The 21,199-nt window shown below is 56.6% G+C and overlaps 1 protein-coding gene across 1 annotated transcript in view; it reads left to right on the forward strand.

Annotated features, from left to right (window-relative positions):
• Positions 1-7,224: 7,224 nt before the first annotated feature.
• MTCL2 (microtubule crosslinking factor 2) overlaps positions 7,225-21,199 on the forward strand; it is a gene marked incomplete at both ends in the record, with an annotated part of 76,376 nt that continues 62,401 nt past the window's right edge. The window contains one exon of the mRNA XM_080716703.1: positions 7,225-7,902. Coding sequence (XP_080572829.1) covers positions 7,225-7,902 — 678 coding nt within the window. The remainder of the gene's footprint in view (positions 7,903-21,199) is intronic.

Consider the following 21,199-nt stretch of genomic DNA (forward strand, 5'->3'; position numbering starts at 1 on the left):
TTCAGCAACTCATAGTGAGGTCCTTTGCAACTTAGTGAGACCCTGTTTCAAAACAAAAAACTAACAAATAAATAAATAGGGCCGGAGGTATAGTTCAGAGTAGAATGTCCCTGGGTTCAATCCCTAGTAACACACACACACACACACTAAATGAATAAATAAATAAATAGGGCTCAGGGTGTAGCTTAGAGGTAGATATGCCTGTGGGTTCATTCTCCAGTACCACAAATAAATAAATAAAAATAAATAAATAAAATGAAAAGGGCTTGTGGTGTGGCTGGAAGGTAGAATTCCCCCAAACTCAAACACCAGTACCTCCTAAAAATGGAGGTGCTGGGGCTTAGTGATAGAGCACGTGCAGGGCCCTGGGTTCAATCTCCAGCACTGGAAAGAAAGAAAGAAAGAAAGAAAGAAAGAAAGAAGAGAGAAAGCAAGCAAGCATGCACAGGCCTCGGGCTCAATCTCCAGCACCAGAAAGAAAAGGAAAAAAAAAAAAAAACGAACACAGGCTTTGGAGTTCAAGGAGCTTAAATCCTGGTTTTGCCACTTAGTTGGTTGTGTGATCCCGGGAAAGTTATTTGTATTTATAATTTTTTTGGTATTTGAACCCAGGGGAATTCTATCTTTGAGCTACACCCCCAGCCCTTTTTATTTTTTATTTTGAAACAGGGTCTTGCTAAGTTGCTGAGGCTGGTCTTGAACCTGCTAGCCTCCTTCTTGGCCTCCCGGGTATTAGAATCACAGGTGTGAGCCATCTGCCCATTTGTGTAAGTTACTTAACATTTCTGTGTTCATTCTTCTGGTCGTGATCTACTAACCTCTACCTCGTAAGACTGCTGTAAGAATAAATGAAGGTAATTCCCGCAGGTTCAGGCTTTAGCCTCTGCCCTCTTGTCCTCATTTTATTGAGCTAACCCAGGCACCTGGTGCCTGGTGCATGCTGGGTGACAGTGCTTCTTACTATCCCCCAGCACTGCCCTTCGAGAGCACCAGACCCCACTCCCTGACGAGAGGCCACTCAAACCCGCGCCTCTGGGACAGACAGCCCCTGGGTCACTCAGCGGGGGAGCGGAGGGGAATCATGGAGGTGGGGACTTACCTTGCCTAGCTGGGGACCCTGTTCCCTCCTGCTCCTCCAGTCGGTGGCTTCCTTAGTACACCTCCCAGTCCTCAGATGGAGGACCGCACCCAGACCTGACCCTGCCCACCTGGCAGTCCAAACATGGCAACTTTGGCTTGGAACTCCTGTCCCTGGCAGGTGTCTGGCACCTCTGCCCAGCACTGGCTCCGGGGCCCTCCTCCCTGGCTCTTATACACGCCCAGAGGGCAGCAGCCCTGGCCCTGCGCCAGCTCCCTTGCAGCTGGGAAGGGCTGTGGCTGATTTTCACACATCAGGCAATCAGATCCACAAACACACAAAGCTGTCACTCCTCTGGTCCTTGGCTGTTACCTGGAGCTCCCAGGGACCACCTGCTGTCTGCTGCCCACCACTCAGGACCCTTCCTCTGAGGTTAAAACCTGTGCTATGAGCCGGGCGTGGTGGCACACGCCTGTAATCCCAGTACTGGGGAGGCTGAGTCAGGAGGATCACAGGTTGGATGACAACTTCAGTAAATAGTGAGACTCTCGCCAACCTAGCGAGCCCCTGTTTCAAAATAAAAATAAAATAGGGATGGGAGTGTAGCTCAGAGGTAGAATGCCCCTGGGTTCAATCCTCAGTAACACACACACACACACACACACACACACACACACACACACTGTGATATGCAAATGCCACAAAAAGAGTGAAGTGGGGACGCTCTCCATCACCACCCCACTGTGCTGCGCTGGGCTCACGAGAAGCCAGGGCTGGCTCTGAGCATAAGGCTTCCCCTCTGGGCTGGGACGAGGACACCCTTGCCAACCCCGTGTGCGTCTGCAGAGGACCACTGTCTGGCACACAGTAGACACTCTGCCAGTGGCGTTACTTCTCTGTCCCTGGCTACAGTAGGAGCTTGAGTCACAAAACTCAAAGCTGGAAGGGGTGTCAGCCAGCCTCAGAGCAAGTGGCTTCCACCCAGAGCAGGATCCCTGTCCGGGAAACACGCCTACCTGGTGGTCGTCCAGCCTTGGTGGAGTGCGCGAGCCCAGTGCCTCGCAGGTGGCTCCTTTGCCTGCGCACGGCTGGGAGACCCTGTCCCGCTGGCCTTGGTGGACAAGACTTGGGACCCCAGGTTCCCTGCCTATGGCCAGCTGTCCTGGGCAGTACTCCCTCCAAAAAATGTGGCATTCCCGAAGTACTTGTATTATTGGAAAAACAGGTAAGAGAAAGGTCCTGTTGCCACCGAAAACAAGGCTGTTGCAACGTTGTGTTTAAGCTGTAAACTGCTCAGGGGTCACAAGCCTGGCACCTCCTGTCACGCCCCCCCCAGGTGTCCCTCCTGCCCAGTGGGCACTCTGAGAAGCCGGGGAGGTCTGTCCATTTTCTCATTCTTTGTCCTTATGTCTAGGAAAACTCAGTGAGTGACCTGGCAGGAACACCCTTGTCAGATAAGCTAGGCCTCGGCAAGATTCCAGGGGGGGCCACATCCAGCTCTTCCTTGCAGGGGGCCTGCTGCCCTGGAACTGCAAGAATCACCTCCAGGAAGCAACCTCAGTGCCCAAAGGGGGAAGGTGAGTGACCCACGGATCATCCACTCAGTGCCTATTTACAAGCACTGGGAAAAAATGTCACTTAGCAGGGTGAAGGGGGGCATTTCCCACCCACCGCTAAACTGCAAATGTAATACATCTCAAGATGTATTCTTGAGATGTATTCTGGAGCTCTGGGGGAAAAAAAAAAAAGAAAAGAAGAGAAAGAGAGAAAAGAAATGAACGGCAGTGGTGGGGGCCTATCTGGACGTGGGACCAGTTACATTTGGAAAAAAAGTTACATTTGCAGTTTAGCGGTGGGTGGGAAATGCCCCCCTCACCCTGCTAAGTGAAAGGAGGAAGGTGTGAAACTTCAGCCGTGCAGGAGGGATGCAGAGCCGCCCAAGGGAAGATGAGTGTAAGGGACCACACCCCGAGTTCCTGGGCGGGCTGCCTGGCTCTGAACCTCAAACTGGTGCGCGCCCTGGGAGGCGGGCTCTCGGCTCCCTGAGGTCACTCTTACCTGTGGTCCTCCAATGCCTTCTCTCCTTACCCCGCCCCTGCACCTCCACCAGCCAGCAGGCCTATCTTCCTCTTCCCTCCAGGACGATGGAGACTGGCCCCCGTCCTTTCCAAGGCCAGGCCTTCCGGATCTGTCCCACCCACCTCTGGGCTCTTCCTCTCCCTGTCTTGATTCCCCTGTTGGTCCCACGTCCAGATAGGCCCCACCACCGCCCTTCATTTCTTTTCTCTCTTTCTCTTCTCTTCTTTTCTTTTCTTTTTTTTTCCCCAGAGCTCCAGAATACATCTCAAGAATACATCTTCTGCCAGGATGGTGGTGTACACCCGTAATCCCAGTACTGAGGAGGCTGAGACAGGAGGGTCGCAGGTTCATGAAGAGCTTCGGCAAGTAACGAGACTCTCATCAACCTATGAGATCCTGTTTCAAAATAAAAATAAAATCGGGCTGGGATGTAGCTAGGAGGCAAGATATCCCGGGTTCCATCTCCAGCTCCTGCCCCACTGTTTCCAGCCCCATCCAAGCCTCGGTAAGTTCTCAGAGTGGGCTCAGTTGCCCCTTCGTCCCTCCGGTAGCATCTATTCTTGCCATCAGCAGCAGAGTCATCTATTTTAGAACAAAATTAGATCGTATTTCTCCACCTTACAGTCCCCAGTGGACTGTCACTGAATCAGAGGCAAATCCCCCGCCCATGGCATCCCTGGTTCCTGCTGTCCCGCTCCCTCTCCCTCCATCAACCAGCAGGGCCCGGCCGCACTGACAGGCTCCCTTCCTTGGGCATCAGCCAAGCTTTACCCTCCTTCAGGGCTATGCCCTCTGCCTAACTTTCTTTGAGTTTAAAGCCCACCTCCTCAGGGAGGCCTCCCTGATTACCCCACTTAAAGCAGCTTCTCCCCAACCTCTCATGGCAGGCTTGTTACTTTCATCATTTGCATAATGGAAAAATTTTAACTTTAGTTAGGCAAAAAAAAAAATCACCCCCTCTTGGAACTGTTCCAGGATTTAGTCGCTTCCATTTGGTTTCCATCATGTTGGTCAATTTAGCAGCTTGAATGGGAGAAATGAAACTTTTTCCACTTGGGTAATCATCACCTTCGTTGCTTGCAATCTGTTATACAGTCCTTGCAATCATTTAATGCCTCCTTTTTTCTTGTTTTTTAATTTTTCTTTTCTTTGTGGCACTGGTGATTGGCACTCTGCCCTATTTTATTTTGAAAGAGGGTCTAGGTTACTGTGTGCTGGTCTTAAATCTGTGATCCTCCTGTCTCAGCCTCCCGAATACTGGGATTTCAGGTGTGCACCACCGTGCCCCGCTTAATGCCGCATTCGTTCTTGACCAGAGCTTTTATAGCACACACTGGCTACCTGGGCTGGACAGTTTTCCAGCCCAATAGTTTAACTCAACAGACCCTGGAACTGGGTGTCCCTGGGTTCAAGTCAACCCCAGCCCTGCAACTCCAAGCTGTCTGACCTTGGTCATGCATTCCAGTTACCCAATGCTGTGTAACAGATGGGCCCAAAACTCAGTGGTTTAGAACAACAATATTTGTTTTGCAGTTTGGGCAGGGCCAGTGGGACAACTCCTTTCTGCTCCACTTACTGGTGGGGCGGCTCTGAGGCTAGGGCTAGGTCATCTGCACTCTCCCTGTCTCTCCCGTCATTGGGGCCCAAAGCTGGCATTGTCCGCTGGACAGCTTTATGTGGACACTGCATGAGGCCTGGGTTTCCTCCCCACATGGGGTAGCAGAATTCTCCCCTGGAGCTGCAGTGCAGACTCTTGGCTCCCCCAATCCAGAGAACCTTAGATCACGAAGGACCCTCAGCTTCTGCTCCCCTATGAGTGTTAGGGCCCAGAGTCCTGATCCGAGAGGGAGTGGAGTGTGCAGACCACTCTGACCTCAGGCTGCTGGCGTGGCCAACGGCAGGTCAGGCGTGGTCCAGCCAGCCTGCTTTAACATGTCCCCTGCCTGGACTCACATGTCCAAGCCCACATTCTCCACAGAAGAACCAGCGCAAAGAAGAGCAACACCTAGCTGGGCATGGTGGTGCACTTTTGTAATCCCAGCATTTGAGAGGCTGAGACAGGAGAATGGAAAGTTCTGCCAACTTCAGCTACTTAGAGTGGCACTCCGCAACTTAGTGAGACCCTGTTTCAAAATAAAGAATAAAAAATAGGGCTGGGGGCGTAGCTCAGAGGTAGAATACCCCTGGGTTCAATCCCTGGCACCTCAAAAAACAAGAGAGGAGGATCATCAGAGCTGGAAGGCCCCCAACATCCGGTACCTTAGAGCTGACCAGATGGGACCTGAAGCCCAGAAACAGGAAAGTTGCTAGCCCACCACTGGCCAGCACCCTTGCCCAGCGCCAGGCCAGTCTACCCTATTTCTGATTTGGGGCCCACCTCCCCCTATACTGTGTGCTGCAGAGGCCAGGTACCAGCAAACAAGCTCACCACGTGTCTCAGTGGTGCCTGGGCTCTGGGGGCAGGGGTGTTGGTGCTGGAGAGGATGGGAAGCCCCTGACGGGTGCTTGCCAGAACCTGTTGAGAGGTCCTTTTCTGGCTCGTGGGATGGGTCGGATCTCAGGGTGCGGGGCTCTCACACACCTGGCTGGGATGAAGTCATGCCCCATGGAGGGGCCCCTCCAGGAGAATATCCACATACTGGTGTGTGTGTGTGTGTGTGTGTGTAGGGGTAACAGAAACAGAACAAAGAAATGAACCTGGTGTGAGCCAGCCAGGCAGTGGATCAGGCAGGGGAAGGGGTGAACGATGAGGAGGAGGGGGAGGAGAAAATGGGCAGAAGGAAGAAAAGGGGGGGCGGGGAGGAAGAGGTGAGGAGGAAAGTGGGAGAAGGTGGGTAAAGAGGGAGAGGGGAACGGGGCGGGGCGGAAGAAGAGGTTGCCCGGTCCTCCCTGGGGCAGCCAAAGCGCTCTATCCAGCTGGGCCTGAGGGCTGGCGGAGCGGAGTAGCTGCCAGGTGAGGGCCGTGGGAGGAAGGGGCTGCAGGCTCTGGAAGTCCACAGCCAGGACCTGGCGCCAGAGACGGCCCTGGAGCGAAAGAGGCCTCGCCCAGGAGAGCTGGGCTGGGGGTCTTCCAGAGCTGCCTGAGTGGGATGGGGGACCCCGGCGTGTGAGACTCTGGGACACCCTCCCCAGCCCGCATCAGCTCCCACCCGGGCCAAAACCGACTCCCAAAGCCTCCACAGGTCTGACCCCGTGTTTCTTAGCCCACCTCCATCTTAGCCCCCCCAGAGCCGGACCCCGGGTGCCGGCGAGGAGAGAATGTCTGGGGCCCCGAGGTGCGGGTGTGCGGGGCCGGGCGGCACCCGCGTGGTGGCCGGAGCGGAGGCGCGAGGCCCGGGCCCGGGCTTCAGTTTTCGCATCTGTAGGATGGGACCAGGGGGGCCCGGCCGGCGAGGCTGGAGGGGAGGGGGCGGAGCTCGCGCACGCTCAGCTCGGGCGCGGGGCGCGGCGCGGCGCGCATGGATGCCGGCTCCCGCGCGCTGAGGTCCGCGGGGCCCCGGCCGGGGGCTGCCCCGTCCCGCCGCCCTCGGGGCTGCGGCGGCGGCGGCGGCGCGGGCGAGGGGCGCGACCCCCCGGGGCGCGGCGGCGGGGCGGAGGCGGCGCGGGCGCGCCTGGCGCTCGAGGGGGTCGCTGTCGCCGCGCAGATCCCTCCGCCCGCCGCCGGCCGCCCGCCCCGCCGCGCCCGCCGCGTCCGCCTTTTGTTCGCGGAGCCGCGCGCCCCCGAGCCGAGGCGGCGGGGCGGGGAGCTGGCGGCGCCGCGCGGGGGGCGGGCGGCGGGCGGAGCCGGGGCCCGGGCGGCCGCGGGACTCGCGGCGGCGGGCGGCCGGGGGCGCGGCGAGGCGGGCGCGGCGGGCGGCGGGCGGAGCCGCAGCCGCAGCCGGGGCGCCTGGCGGCGGGCGGGCCGCGCGCTCCGAGCTCCGGGCGGCGGCGGCGGCGGCGGCGGCGGCGAGGCGGGCCGGCGGGGGTCGGGGCCGGCCGACGCGGGCCGGGCCGAGCCGCAGCCCCGGGACGCGCCCCAGGCCCGCGGGGGCCATGCGCGCGGCGCGCTGAGGCGGGCGGCGGCCGCCATGGAGGCGCCGGCGGGCGAGGCCGCGGCGCGGGGCTGCCCGCCGCCCGCGCCCGGCTTGGAGAGGAAGAAGAGCCACCGCGCGCCGTCGCCCGCGCGGCCCAAGGACGTGGCCGGCTGGTCGCTGGCCAAGGGCCGCCGCGGCCCCGGCCCGGGCGCCGCCGCCGCCGCCGCCGGCAGCGCCGCGTCCTCGGCGCGGCCGGACAAGAAGGGGCGCGCGGCGGCGGGCGGGGCGCGGGGCGCGGGGCCGCGGGCGGCCGGGGTCCGCGCGGGGGTGCGCGCCAAGGGCCGGCCGCGCGCGGGGCCCGGGCCGCGGCCGCCGCCGCCGCCGCCCAGCCTCACGGACAGCAGCTCCGAGGTGTCGGACTGCGCGTCGGAGGAGGCGCGGCTGCTGGGCCTGGAGCTGGCGCTGAGCAGCGACGCCGAGTCCGGGGCCGGGGGCCCGGCGGGGGCCCGCCCCGGGCAGCCGCCCCCGCCCGCGGCCTCCGCGCCGCCGCCCCCGCGGCCGCCCGCCTCCCCGGACGAGCCGTCCCTGGCCGCGTCGTCGGTGGGCAGCAGCCGCCTGCCGCTCAGCGCCTCGCTGGCCTTCTCCGACCTCACGGAAGAGATGCTGGACTGCGGGCCCGGCGGCTTCGTGCGCGAGCTGGAGGAGCTGCGCTCCGAGAACGACTATCTCAAGGTGCGGGGAGAAGGGAGGCCGGGGCGAGCTGGGAGCTGGTGGCGGGGCCGGGCCCCCTGGGGACCAGCCCGAGGTCGATCCCGGGCCCTCACACGCCTCCTCCCCGCTTTATTTGGGAAGCGCGCTCCCGAGGGGGAACCTGGTAGAACAGTGGCCAGAGGGCCCTGATTTGGGGCTTGGGGGGATGCTTAGGAGGTGGGGTGTCGTCAGCCAGGGCTGCACCTCTGCTAGAGCTGCGCAGAGCCCGCCCCCCGGCCTGCAGGCCTTCCGAGGCTCTCCCCTCTGGGACGGCATTGGTGTGCACAGCTGCCAGGGGAGACCTGTGGCCATCCGCTGGCGAGCAGAGGCCGGAACACCATCCTGAGGCTTCGCCGGGGCTTCCCCGGGCAGGCCCGCCCGCCCGCCGTCAGGGCGGGTCCAGTTTGAAAGCATGACATCTGGGAACATCCCCTTGGCTGGAGTCCACTTCCGCCCAGTCTAACGGTCCCACAGGCGGGGAGGATGATGTCGTGGGAGAACCGGTTCAGAGGCGCTTCCTAGATCCCAGCGTACTGTTTTCTGCCTTCTCTCTGAAGGGCCTCCGACAAGCAAGCGCCCTGTTAGCCCCTCAGCTTTTTGCGGTGTTCTTCAGGCATTCCCAGTGGGAGGGGGAAGCCATGGGGAAGCCATGGGCCTGAAAGGGCATGTGGGGACCTGAGAGCTCTCCCCGGGGAGTAGGCTGTGCCTTCAGCGTTTTCAGTGAACCTGAGCACCTCAGGGCTCTAGGCCAGCTGCCATCTGCCCGTTAGCTGGCCCAGTGGCAGCTGCAGGGACAGCCCAGCCTTGCGCTGACCTTGGCCTGTGGAAGGCTGCACTCTTGTGGCTCCAGGGCCTCCGGCTGGGCACGGATTTGGGAGAGGCTGTAGCCTGCACTTGTCGGTTGTCCGCCTGGCACAACACCCAGGGCACCCTGGCCCAGAGCCGGGAGGTGACAGCACTGCATGCTGGCGGCTGATTTCTGTTTGCCCTGCAGCACGTACCTCTGCCCTGGCTTTTCTGAGGGTCTCCTCCCTCCTTAGGGAGCTGTGGACTTGCCCAGTTGTGTCTCTTGCTCCTCAGGACTTGCTCTCCGGCTCTTCTCAGCCCCTACTTGTAGACTAGCACAGTCTATCTGAAGCAGAATAACCTGGCCTTGCAGCCTCGAGCGCTCCCCAGGCCAGGCCTCTGTGCCTCCCTTCCACAAAAGGATGAGTCTTCCCAAAAGCCCCACTCAGTGTTGACAGTTGGGGGTTCCCTCAGCCTCAGCCGCTTATATTTCCTGATAAGGAGAGGAGGGGCCGGGAGGAAGGAGACCATAGGCACTGCCGACTGGATACTCCCTGCCCGAGCTGTCCCAAACCGCGACTGTGAGCCCACTGTTCCCCTGACAAAGGTGCTCTGCTTCAGGGTTCCCTCGTGTGCGTGTCCTCGTGGGCTCCTGTCCATCCCACAAGGTCATCAGGCAGAGCCCTGAAGTCCCTTTGGTCACCCGTGACTGTGTGGATGGGAAAGTGTTCCCAGAGGTTGGGGGCTGAGCCCAGGGTCTTACAGGGGCCAGAGCCCAGGTGGGGACATGCCTGTGCCTGCCCTGGGCCAAGCCTGGTCCCTGTCATCCACTAGTGGTCAGGCTTCATGCATGAGCCTCATAGCACTCTTTGTGGTCTGTAGCTTCTGGACTTTCTGATCTTGGGTAAGTTACTTAATGTCTCTGGATCTCAGTTTTTTTCATTTGAAAAACAGGACAAGCACACACACCTTCTACCCTTAAAGATTCAATGAGATAGTGCGAGCAAACACCCCTGAGCGTCCGGCATGTGGTAAGCCTCAGATGGCGGTAGCTGAGATCACTGCTGTTGTCAAGAGGCAGGGCACGGTTTCCATGCGCACCTGTCGGGTTTGTTCTCGCGTGGCTCCTGTGGGTGCAGGGCAGATCCTCCTCCCCACCGGCGCCGGCTGGGCTTCTCCTGGCCTCTCCTCTCTGCATTCACCGTTTATTTACAGCCTGCTGCATCCTAGGACAGATCTGGGGACAAAACTGTGAACAAGGGTGGAGTGTCTACTCTCAGGGAGCTGTGGGGAGACCGGGGTTAAACAATAGTTGTAGAATCGAGCACAATTCCGATTATGGTAAGGGTGGAGAAGGGTAAGTGTGCCAAGAGCACGTGAAGGGGGGCCAGGGCTCCAGCAGGCCAAGAGCTAAAGGATGACATGGAGCCAGCTGAAATTGGAGCGGCAGGAAGAACATTCCAGGCTCAGGGAAGCTGGAGAAAAGCTTGTTGGGGTCGAGAAGGGTGCCGAGGCCAGAGAGGGCAGGAGGTGGGTGAGGGAGGCAAGCAGGGTCAAGTGTTTGCTTATTTATGGAGAATGCCTCTGGAGATTGAACCCAGGGGCGTTCTACTTTGAGCCATATTCCCCGCAGGCCTTTTTATTTTTAAATTTTGAAGTAGGGTCTCACTGAGTTTCTGAGGCTGGCCTGGAACTTGAGATTGCCCTGTCTTAGCCTCCCACCACATGTAGTAGGATTACAGGTGTGCATCCCCGCGCCTGGCTCAGTCTGTGCCAATTCTTGCTGTGTGCACCTGGGTCGGTCCCTTCACCTCCCTGGAGGGCTGTTGGTCCTGGCTGCCAGCCTCACAGAGGCTGGGGAAGTCTGCCAACTGTGCATGTGGGCTCTCAAGGTAGGGCTTAGGACTGGACGTGGTGTTTTGGTCCTTCTGCAGGTGGGTAAACTGTGGCCAGCAGGGAAGGGACTTGCTTCAGGTCCCAGAGCCTCTCTCAGTGCAGCTAGGTCTTGCAGTAGGAGCTCCTAACCTTTTTCCTGCCTTTCTTTCTGGGCCATTTTGCTCCTGAGATACAGAAACTGGATGACAAGACAAGTCTCCACCTCCCCAGGCTGGCTGGGTGGAGGGAGTGCCCTGAGTCCAGCGGGTGGCCTGGTTTGATTCACCTCCCAGCTGGTGGGGGAGCACCGGGAACTGTCAACCAGGGAGGGAAGGACTCAGGGAGACTGCAGATCTCCTGGACGTCCTGTCTCGCAGCCCTGCCCTGGAGCCTAAGTGTAAATGAGGCAACTCTCTCCCAGTGGAAAGATAGAAGGAGTGTCTACAGAGAAGGTAGTGAGCTTGCTGTCACTTGAATTATCCAGAGAGAGGCTGGATACCTCATGGGCTCAGATATAGACATGGGGCCATGGCAGGCGGCTTGTAAACAGTCTGAAATGTCATGGTTGTGACTTCCTGAGGAGTGTCCAGGGAGAGATTTATGTGGTGGCTACGGTTGAGCTGTTTGACCTGGGTCTCTGCTAGTCGGGGAAGGCGGAAGGTTATTAACTGCTGAGGTGCCAGGATCCAGAGATGCAGGCTGCAGTGGTCTGAGATCATCTGTGACCAACAATAGTTACCCAGGTAACCATGTGATGAAGTCAAGCTAGGGACCCCTGGGTGTGGATGGAGCCCAAAGGCCTGGCTTTGCGACCTGATGTTGCCATTCACCGTGTGGCCGTGGGCGAGTCACCTGGCCTCTCTGAGCTGCTCTTTTTCTCACCTACATGACAGAGATGATGGAGCCTGTCCAGACAACCTCAGAGGAGTGTTTTCATCAGTTGGGAGATATGAACAAGCAAGAAAACAGTTTACAAGCAATGAAATCACACATCTCATGGGGAATTGTTATTACTTTTAGTCACTGAGCAGACGGATGTCTGTGTTCCTGGAGGAACTGGAAGAAGCCAGGAGGGTGGGTGGATTTCCTTAGCTTTATTTTTACTTATTTTTGTCGTACCAGTGATTGAACCCAAGGGCATTCTACCTCTGAGCTACATCCCCCAACCTTTTCTGAAAATCTTTTGGGGTCTTGCTAAGTTGCTGAGGCTGACCTTGAACCTGCAATCCTCCTGTCTTAGTCTCCCAAGTACTGAGATTACAGGCGTGTACCACCCAGCCTAGCATCCTTAGCTTTAGAATGTTAATAAAGCCCAGGACCTGGAAGGTGTGCTTGTCTTCCCCCTTTGGAGGTTCTTGCTGCACCAGGAAGGGCCCACACAAGGCACCTCTTGGACCTCTGGTTGCCATTATACAGATGGATCGATGGGGGCCCCAGGTCTCCCAGCCAGGATCCCATCCCTGGCCTGTCTGCAGTGAGCAGTGAGCTTTAGGTTGCTAATGGCATGTCTAGCCTGGGACACCAGTTGGTGAGAGGAATCCTGTCCTGGGCCAGGCCTTAGGCTAAGAGTTGTAGGAGCCTACAGGCAGGGGTGGGGGCGTGTGTGTGTGTGTGTGTGTGTGTGTGTGTGTGTGTGTGTGTACACGTACAGTTTCTTCTGTAAACTGGTGGATAAGCATGCCGCCCAGGGTTGTAGGGCCTGGGATGCAAGGATGCAGGGCAATGCTGGGCAGGCTTCAGTGCCTGTCCTAGTCTCTGCCTTTCCCAGCCTGTTCCTGTAGGCATTCATCATTGGTTCCTTCAGCACAAGCCTTCTGAGTCCTCCTGGGTGGGTGCCAGACCACTGGATGTAGTTCTTCTCTTCTCAGCTCCTGGCAGCTGCAGGGGGATGGCTCCAGTCTGTTAGTTGGTAGGGGAGGGGGCAGTCACCATGGCCAGCAGAGCTCCACAGAGTCCCAGCTGAGATAGGCTAGAGGAGGCTGCTCTAGGGTCCTTTAAGAATCCTCAGCCAGTTGCCTGTGGGGGTTGGGGGAGGGGACAGCTTCCGGAAGTTGGAAACTGAAGCAGAGGCCCTGCGGCCTGGGGGACCACAGAGCTCCCTGGACTGCCTGCAGTCCTGGCAGAGGGGTGGGGCCTTGTGTCCCTGGGCGCATTTTCTCCCGTACACAAAAACGCATGTGCACATATTACAACTGAAGATCAGAGACCCTAGCCGCTCTCAGTGGTCTCACCACATTTCCAGTGACGGCTGGTGCTCTCTGCTCCCCAGGCACAGCGGGGAGGAGCCGACTGAGAGGGCCACGCAGCCCATCAGCTCCTGTCCGGTCACATCCACACACCAAGACACCATCGCAGAGACCCCGGCTCAGAAACACACCCTCATATGCATTTCTCACACCCCAGACACACCTGGACACAGCCTGGTACACATACAAAGTACACATATAAATGCAAACCCACACAGACATATACACACGCTATATCTCTGGAAATACACAGGCCCACCCTTGCCATGCGGCACAAACAAGCTCATGACCAGGGACCCCTGGGCTCCTTCACATAGAGCAAGCAGGCAAGTAGAGTTGCACGCCCACCCAAGACTCAACAAACACCCACCAAGACATTCACACAGAGACATTCACACACCCATCGCGCACACATTGTCAGGGACACAGGCACAGACCACGCAAATGTCAGTCATTCCGCATCGCCAAACTAGGACACCCAGACACACCCGCTGGCGCACGCACACACATACGCTGTGACATTTCACCCCCACACAGAAACGCAGGAAATCCTGGTCGGTGTCTCCCTGGAGCTGATGTGTACAGACTACTGTTTTGAGCTCCTCCGCAAGTTTCCTTCCACGGGTGCTGGAAACAGTGTGGGGTATGGTGAGGGATCTGCTGTCCCAGGAGGCTGGGCTGGGCGGTGGTGGGTGGGTCTTGGGTCCAGAAACTGCCGGGCAGGCTAGGCAGGGGGTCCAGAGGGCCGGAGTAAAAGGCACAGTTGTCAGAAGTTTTTGGACCACAGGAGGAACGCTCCCTGGGGCTATTCCATTCTAATCTTCTGGGAATTTCCTGCTTATCCTAGGTCCCCAGCTCCTTCTCTTCCCCTGGGGCAGTGGAGGGCCATGCTGGCCATCTGTAAAGGGTGCCCAGTTCTGGCCTGGAGATGATGTAGGAGGCCAGAGGAGGTATGGACATTGTGAAGGGGCTGGGCAGGCTCCCTGGATGAGGAGGAGGAATCACAGCTGTGGAGTTAGCCTTGAGAGGTGCAGAGCCATGTTGGGGGCTCCTAGACAGGTGTGTGTGCTTGAACGAAAGGCGGTGCGGCCAGGCTCTGGAGGTGGGCTGGAGGCTTGAAAAGAAGAGCTGGAGGGAATGGCGGGTGGGGAGAGTCTAGGAGAGGTGGCCGGCTTGCTCGGGAAGGGCATGAGTGCCACCCCGAGCCGAGGCACTGTTGATGTCTTGCTGAAGGAGGGGCCCAACTGTAGAGCAAGGCCAGGCTGCTTCCCTTCCATGGCTCTGTAGTACTGGGCATGAGGCCTGGCCTGTCTTGGGCCCTGGGAGGGAGGCAAGGAAAGCTCATGGACAGACTCCATCTTTGCGGTCGGGTCCATACTCCTTTGTTACCTTCTCTCTACGCATAATGTGCCTTTGTAGGTTCCCTCATCAAGCCTCAGTCTTCCTGTCCATAAAATGGGAGTGGACTCCCTTTTCTTACAGGCATTTGGAAGGGTTAGAGCAGGTATGTGGCATGTCCAGGACCGTCCTGTGTGGACTCTGGGGCAGAGGGAGACCCTAGGGAAAGGCCTGGCCAAGTTCCAGGCCAGTTCTTCCTGCAGTCATCCCCATCCTCTGCATGACTGTATCTCCAGTCACATTTGCTCTCGGTGCTGGAAGGACTTGGAGCAGGGGTGGGGAACGAGCGCAGGACTCTGGGGTGTTCTGGGCCAATTTGGCAAGGTGTGCAGAGGCCCCCAGGTCAGCAGCACATCTGGATCTGCTGGCAGCATGGTGAGGGGTCAGGAGGTGGAGCGGCAGGGCAGCTTTCCCTTCTCCTGGGCCCTGCGGGTGGGGAATATGGCCTGGACCTGACAGACCTGGGCTGGACTCCTTCCTGGCTCCGCTTCTTCCTTCCTGAGCCTTGGTTTCCTCCTTGTAAAGTAGGTACTGAGGGCTGCTGCGAGGACTGAGTAGGAGAACAGTTGTGTGAGGGTCAGCCCTCCTGTTCATCATCCCTGTAGGCTCAGCCTTCATCACTGCCCGGCCCCCAGCTGGCTCCCAGTGAGCCTGGATCCTGGCAGCAGGGGCTGTGCCTGGTCCCCTGTGCCTCTGCGGGCTCCAGCCGGGGTGGCAGTCTGAGAGGGGTGCATGGCGCTCAAGTGTGTTGTGGGCACCCCGACACCTGTCCCTGCTGGCCTTTTGTTTCCCCTCCCATTCAAGTCTCTCTTCCTTGGATAGCCAAAACAGGGAGGAGAATCATCTCCCATTGCCAGGGCCGCAAAGAGAAGCTGAGGCTCCAGGGGAAAGTTGGGGTCCCAGTGGATCAGCCCTGGCCTGCCTGGCTCTTCTGTGTCCTGGTTATCTGCATCAGCCTCTCCCCGCAGGATGAGCAGCTGCCTTGTGGTCCAGCCTCCCAGCCCAGCCCCACCCAGCATGCTCCTCTGGACGTACCCAGGCCTGTCCCCCAGCTTCCCTCCTCCCTCTGCACTCAGCTCCAGCAGCTCCTCCCAGGCCAGCCTTCTGTGCTAGACAGTCACCCAGGAGCTTCCTGGAGCCTCCTTTGGTGCATTCACCCAACAGCGATTAGATTATTAATCAGGTAATTACAAGCTTCAGAGCAGCCCCTCCCCTCTCTTTGCATGAGAGCAGGGACCAGTTCCCTCCTTCTACACAGGCAGAACTGAAGCCCAGAGAAGTTGGGGTGCTTGCTCATGGTCACACCGTGTGTAATGGCACAAGGATGAGGGTCTTGTGCACTTTTTCTTTCAGTACTAGGAATGGAACCCAAGGCCATTCTACCTCTGAGCTACACCCCAGCCCTATTTTTTAATATTTTTTCTTTATTTATTTTAGGTGGTACTGGGGGTGGAACCCAGGGTCTCTTCTATCTCCGGGATATACTCCCAGACCTATTTTATACTTTATTTTGAAACAGGGTCTCACTAAGTTGCTGAGAGCCTCACTAAGTAGCTGAGGCTGGCTTTGAACCTGTGTGATCCTCCTGTCTCAGCTTCCCAAGTGCTGGGATTATAAGCGTGCACCACCACGCCTGGCTATATTCTTTATTTTGAAACAGAATCTCACAAAGTTGCAGAGAACCTCACTAAGTAGCTGAGGCTGGCTGGGAACTTGCAATCCTCCTGTCTCATGCCTGGCTTGTGGCGCACTTTTCAGGATGCCAGGCAGGGGCCATGGCAGGAATGATGATGCTGGCATGAAATGCTGGGGTGTTCCAGAGGTGGTTTTTTTTTTTTCTTCTTGTTTTTTTATTTTTATTTTTTGGTACTGGGATTGAATCCAGGAGTATTCTACCTCTGAGCTACATCCCTCAGCCCTATTTTCAATTTTTATTCTAAAACAAGGTCTCACTAGCCTGGCATGGTAGTACACGCTTGTAATCCCAGCATTGGGGAGGTTGAGACAGGAGGATATGGGTTCGCCACCAGCCTCAACTACTTAGTGAGGCCCTTTGCAACTCAGTGAGACCCTGTTTCAAAATAAAGAATAAAAAGTAGGTCTGGGGGTGTCACTCAGAGGTAAAATGCCCCTGGGTTCCATCCCCAGTACTGGGGGTGAAAAAGGCCTCACTAAAGTTGTTGAAGCTGGCCAAGAACCTGAAATCTTCCTGTCTCAACTTCCCACTTGCTAGGATAACAGATGTATGCTATCACACCTAACTCTGAGCCCCCTCCCTCCCTCCCTTCCTCCCTCCCTTCCTTCCTTCCTTCCTTCCTTCCTTCCTTCCTTCCTTCCTTCCTTCTTTCTCTCTCTCTTTCTCTCTCTTGTGCTGGGGATTGAACCCAAGGGCACTCATTCTACCTCCAAGCTACACTCCCAGTCTTGTTTTATTTTTCTTTGGAAACGGGGTTTCGCCAAGTTGTTGAGGCTGGCTGTAGACCTAGATTCTCCTGTCTCAGCTTCCTGAGTAACTGGATTGCTCAGGAGCTGAGTAATGGGTACAGCGTGCACCAACATGCTGGGCTCGTGCTGCTCTCTTATTTCTCGGAGCTTCCCTTTCCATTTCTAGACCCTGCAGCTCCCTGATTTCTCCCCTTCAGAGAGTTGGTTGTAGCCCAGAGGTCTTTCAGGGAATGTTTTCAACATGTCCAGATCCAAAGCCGCCTTCCTTCCTGTTCACATGCGAAGGACAGGACGGAAGGGACACTGGCCCCAGAGGCAGCAGGGGCTGCCCCTTCAGCCTGCTCGGCCCCTTCTGCGAGGGAGGCCCTGGATGAGGCTGTGGACAAACAGGTGGCCTTTGGGCAGCGGAGTCCAGGTGCTCCCCCCCCCCACCTCCCGGAGAGGGACCTCCCATGGCTCTGCCATGTCTGGGAGAGTATCCCTGATCGGCTCTGGGGTCTTCCTCTTCCTGAGCTCCATTTGTGCATCTGGAAACTGAGGAGAAGAATAGCACCTGCCTCAAAAGGGTCATAACTGGGCAAGAGGTAGTGACCCTTCAGTCTCCACCCGATGTCTGGCATATGCCAGATGCTTGTAAACGCTAGCTCGTATAAACTGTACTGTCTGTTTTACAAGAGCTCAGACTGGGCTTGAACACTGGCTGTGCCACTTAGCCTGTGGCCTCAGGCAGTATGCGCGGCCTCTCTGACCTCAGTCCTCAAGCTGCAGACTGCTCTTGCTCAGAGAACTGCAGAGAGCTGCCTGCTCAAGCAGCATTCTTCCTTTAGCTTTTTTTTTTTTTTTTTTTTTTTTTAGGATACTAGATCAAATCCAGGGGCATTTTATCTCTGAGCTACACCCTTTTTTATTTTTTATCTTGAAAGAGGGTCTTGCTAATAAGTTGCTCAGTCTGCTCTCAAACCTCTTGTCTCGGCCTCCCAAGTGCTGGGATTATGGGCATGTGCTGCTGATGTGACTCTTCCTCGGTCCTGCCCACCAGGGAAGGCAGTACTCCAGGGCCCGCTGCCTCCGCCCCAGCAGGTGCAGGGAAATTATGTGCATGGTGATGCCTGGCTGGGCTGTCTTCTCTGGGACCTTTGACCCCAACTCCCCCCAAACTAGAGCCCTCCTTTTCCAGGGAGGCTAAACTGGATCTGAGAGACAGAGCCGAGTAGCCCCTCTCACCCTCTGGGGACTGCAGGTTGTCCCTGTCCCTCTCTAGGCCTCAGTGCCTCTCTGAGAAGAGATGGAGTCTTTGGGTCTCCTCTGCCTGCTGCTGCACCGAGTGCATTTGAGCTGAGAGGGAAGTGGAGCCTTTTGCAGTCCCTTTCTTGGAGTCTAAGTGAGATGATCTCATCTGGAGCCTTGACAGACCCCTGGGGACCAGCAGAAGGGACAGCAGATGGCTGCCCTGGCCTCTTGGGTGGGACTAGCATGTGCCCCCATGGTCACTGTTGGCTCACCCTGCTGGTAGCCCTTCTGGGACTGGGGTGAGTGGCCAGGGCAGGGCAGGAGACAAGTGGCCCAAAGCCAGTGTGACAGACGGACAGGCTTTGGCAGGAGGAAGAGGACAGGGTAGCCATGCTGTGTGTGGGGAGAGGGGGCCAGGCAGGCCCTGTTCCTCTGTGGTGTGGTCGATGTCATGCAAGGTTAAGGCTCCGTTGTTCTCCTGGGTCTACACCATCCAGCTGGGCCCCCAGGACCTGGGTAGGACAGGAGATATCTGGGTAAGGTCTGGAGTCTGGCAGGGCTGTGGCCTGGGTGTCAGGGAGCTCCATGGACCTTGGCTTCACAGAACTAAGGAATTAGATTCAGACACAGCCGCACCAACTAGGAATGGTTTTCTGCAGGGAGTGCAAAGCAATGGTGATGCTCTCCTTAGTCTTAGCTCAGTGTGCACCTCGGGGAGCCCAGCCCTCCTGACTGTCACTTTCTGGTGGTAGAGACCTTACCTTCCACCAACAAACAGACAAATAAGTAACAGTGCTGTGACAGAAACCAGGAGTTAAGACAGCGCAACACAGGGGCTTGGGGTGCGGGGGTCTGGAGGGTGGAGGTTGAGGCAGGAGGTGGGCACTCACGGTCTGTGGAAGTGGGTGGCAGAGGGAAGGTCTAGTGCAGAGGTGTGCTGCTAGGGGTCTTGTGAGTGTCTGGAGGGGCAGTGCAGGCAACGAAGGCGAGAGAGGTGTCAGGGCGCAGCTTTGCCTTTTGCCCTTAGGTCCAAGGTATCATTTATATAAGGTAAAATGGGTTTTGACAAATGCATCCAGTTTTATAACCAGCACTCCGGTTGAGGATTGTTTTTTTTTTTTTTAGTTTGAAACAGTCTCACTAAGTTGCAGTAGGCCTCATTAAGTTTCTGAGGCTGCCTTGAACCTGCAGTCTTCTGTCTCAGCCTCCCAAGTACTGGGATTACAAGTGTGTGCCACCACACCCAGCTCCATGAACCCCTTTAAATCTTCTGCTGAGAATAAGATTGTGTGTGTGTGTGTGTGTGTGTGTGTGTGTGTGTGTGTGTGTGTGTTGCTAGGGATTGAATGAAGTGACCTTCTTACCTCCAACCCCAGCCCTTTGTATTTTTTGTTTTGAGACAGGTCTTGCTAGGTTGCTGACAGTCCCAATAAGTTGCTGAGGCTGGTCCCAAACCTTCGATTCTCCTATCTCAGCCTCCCAAGACTAGGATTATAGATGTGCATTACCATGCCCAACAGGATAATCTTTTATAATGTTTAACATAAATGCAAAGAGAACTAAATATATAGAAATGCAGTTATTAAAATATATTCTGCCGGGCGTGGTGGCGCACGCTTGTAATCCCCGCGCTTGGGAGGCAGAGACAGGAGGATCGCGCAGGTTCGAAGCCAGCCGCGCGCGCTGGCTTAGGAGACCCTGTTTCCAAATAAAAATGTAAAAAGAGGTCTGGGAGTGTAGCCCGGAGGTAGAAGGGCTTCCAGGAACCCCAGTACCACACACACACACACACACACACAAAATATATATATATATATATTCTAAAATTATGATAAAATAATATGTGTGTTTATTAACTCATGAGCTCTGGTGACATGTCTGTTAACTACTATAATTTCAAAATGCTGATGAACATAATATTTTGACATTTCTGCAACAACTGTTATGGGATACAAAAATATCTGATTTCTTTTGATGGCAAAGTCTCAGGTGCTGCTAACACAATCTTGGTTTATCTCTTGGGTTTGCAATAGAAGAAAATGCTGATTTTTTTTTTTTTTTTTTTTTAGTTAGAGGGTAATGCAAATAAAGATATGATTTTCCAAGTTCATGGGCTCCCTGAATTGTGATATAGAGGAGCAGCTGAGGGTAGGGTCTTCATCTTCCTGGGAAGCCTCTTAGCCCGCCTGGGTGGGTGTGGGTACAGCCCACCCTCCATGTCCTTCTCTGCAGCCCCTCATCTGTGGATGACAGTTCCTGGCTCGCCTGACCTGGGGCTCTCTGCGAGGACCCATGAGATGGTTCTTATGGAATGTCTTTGTAAACTGTGAAGCTCTGTGCTGCTCTGCAAGCCTCCTATTATTAGCAGCAGTGTGAAGTCATTTAGGGCTCTCAGGCCCAGTCTGGACCAAATGACTCTCCCTGGCCAGTCCCTCAGGACTCCTGGGAACCAGCCACCCGGGAGCAGCTCTGCCTCTGAGAAGCTGCTTCCTGCAGGCTGCCCTCGTGGATCCCAGGGTGGACTGAGCATGGTCAGGCAGTGGGTGGAGAGCAGGAAGTTCCTGGACAGAAGGACATGTTTCTTTCCCCTGTGGTGGCCTGGGGGTCTGAGACTAGCCCTGGATCTGCTCAGGCTGTCCCTTTGTAGCTGAGGCTGGGTCAGGAGAGCATGCTGCCCTGGCTGTGAGGAGGTGGGGGCGAGGCAGCAGCCATCCCGTCCTATCATTCATTCATTCATTCATCTGCGTGTGAACCGTGATGGATGCCTGCTTGGTACCGCATCCTGTCTGGGTGATGCTGGGGGCCTGACACGATCAGTCCCAGCCCTGCCCTTCTCCCGGCTCTTGGGGAAGATAAGACTCAAAAAGAGGCAAATACAACCCAAAGTCATTAACACAAGGGATCACTGAGTTCAGAGCATGGGGTCATATTAGGGGAGGAGAGAATGTTCTGGAAGCAGGAGATAGCTGGGAGTTAGCCTGGTGAAGGCCGTCCACCAGGGCAGACCTGGAAGAACACACAGTTGAAACTGGAGGCCAGTGGACTCCAGCTCTGCTCCTTCCTTGCTGAGCTGACTGGGAAACTTCTAAGCCTCAGTCTCTTTAGCTGCACAAAGGGAACATTCTCAGCACCCAAAGTATCAGCCAGTAATGCATCGCTGGGTCTGGTGTTAGTGAGTGGCCCAGGGGAAATGGCTGTTTCTTCTTGCAGGTGTATCTGGGTGCTGGGGGCAGGGACAAGAAAGGGTAGGAGGAGACGGGGCTGGTTCAGGTTCAGGGCAAGAGGCTCGGCCCTGATGC

This window comes from Muscardinus avellanarius (assembly GCF_963383645.1).
Source record: "Muscardinus avellanarius genome assembly, chromosome: 19".
In the NCBI taxonomy this organism is placed as follows: domain Eukaryota; kingdom Metazoa; phylum Chordata; class Mammalia; order Rodentia; family Gliridae; genus Muscardinus; species Muscardinus avellanarius.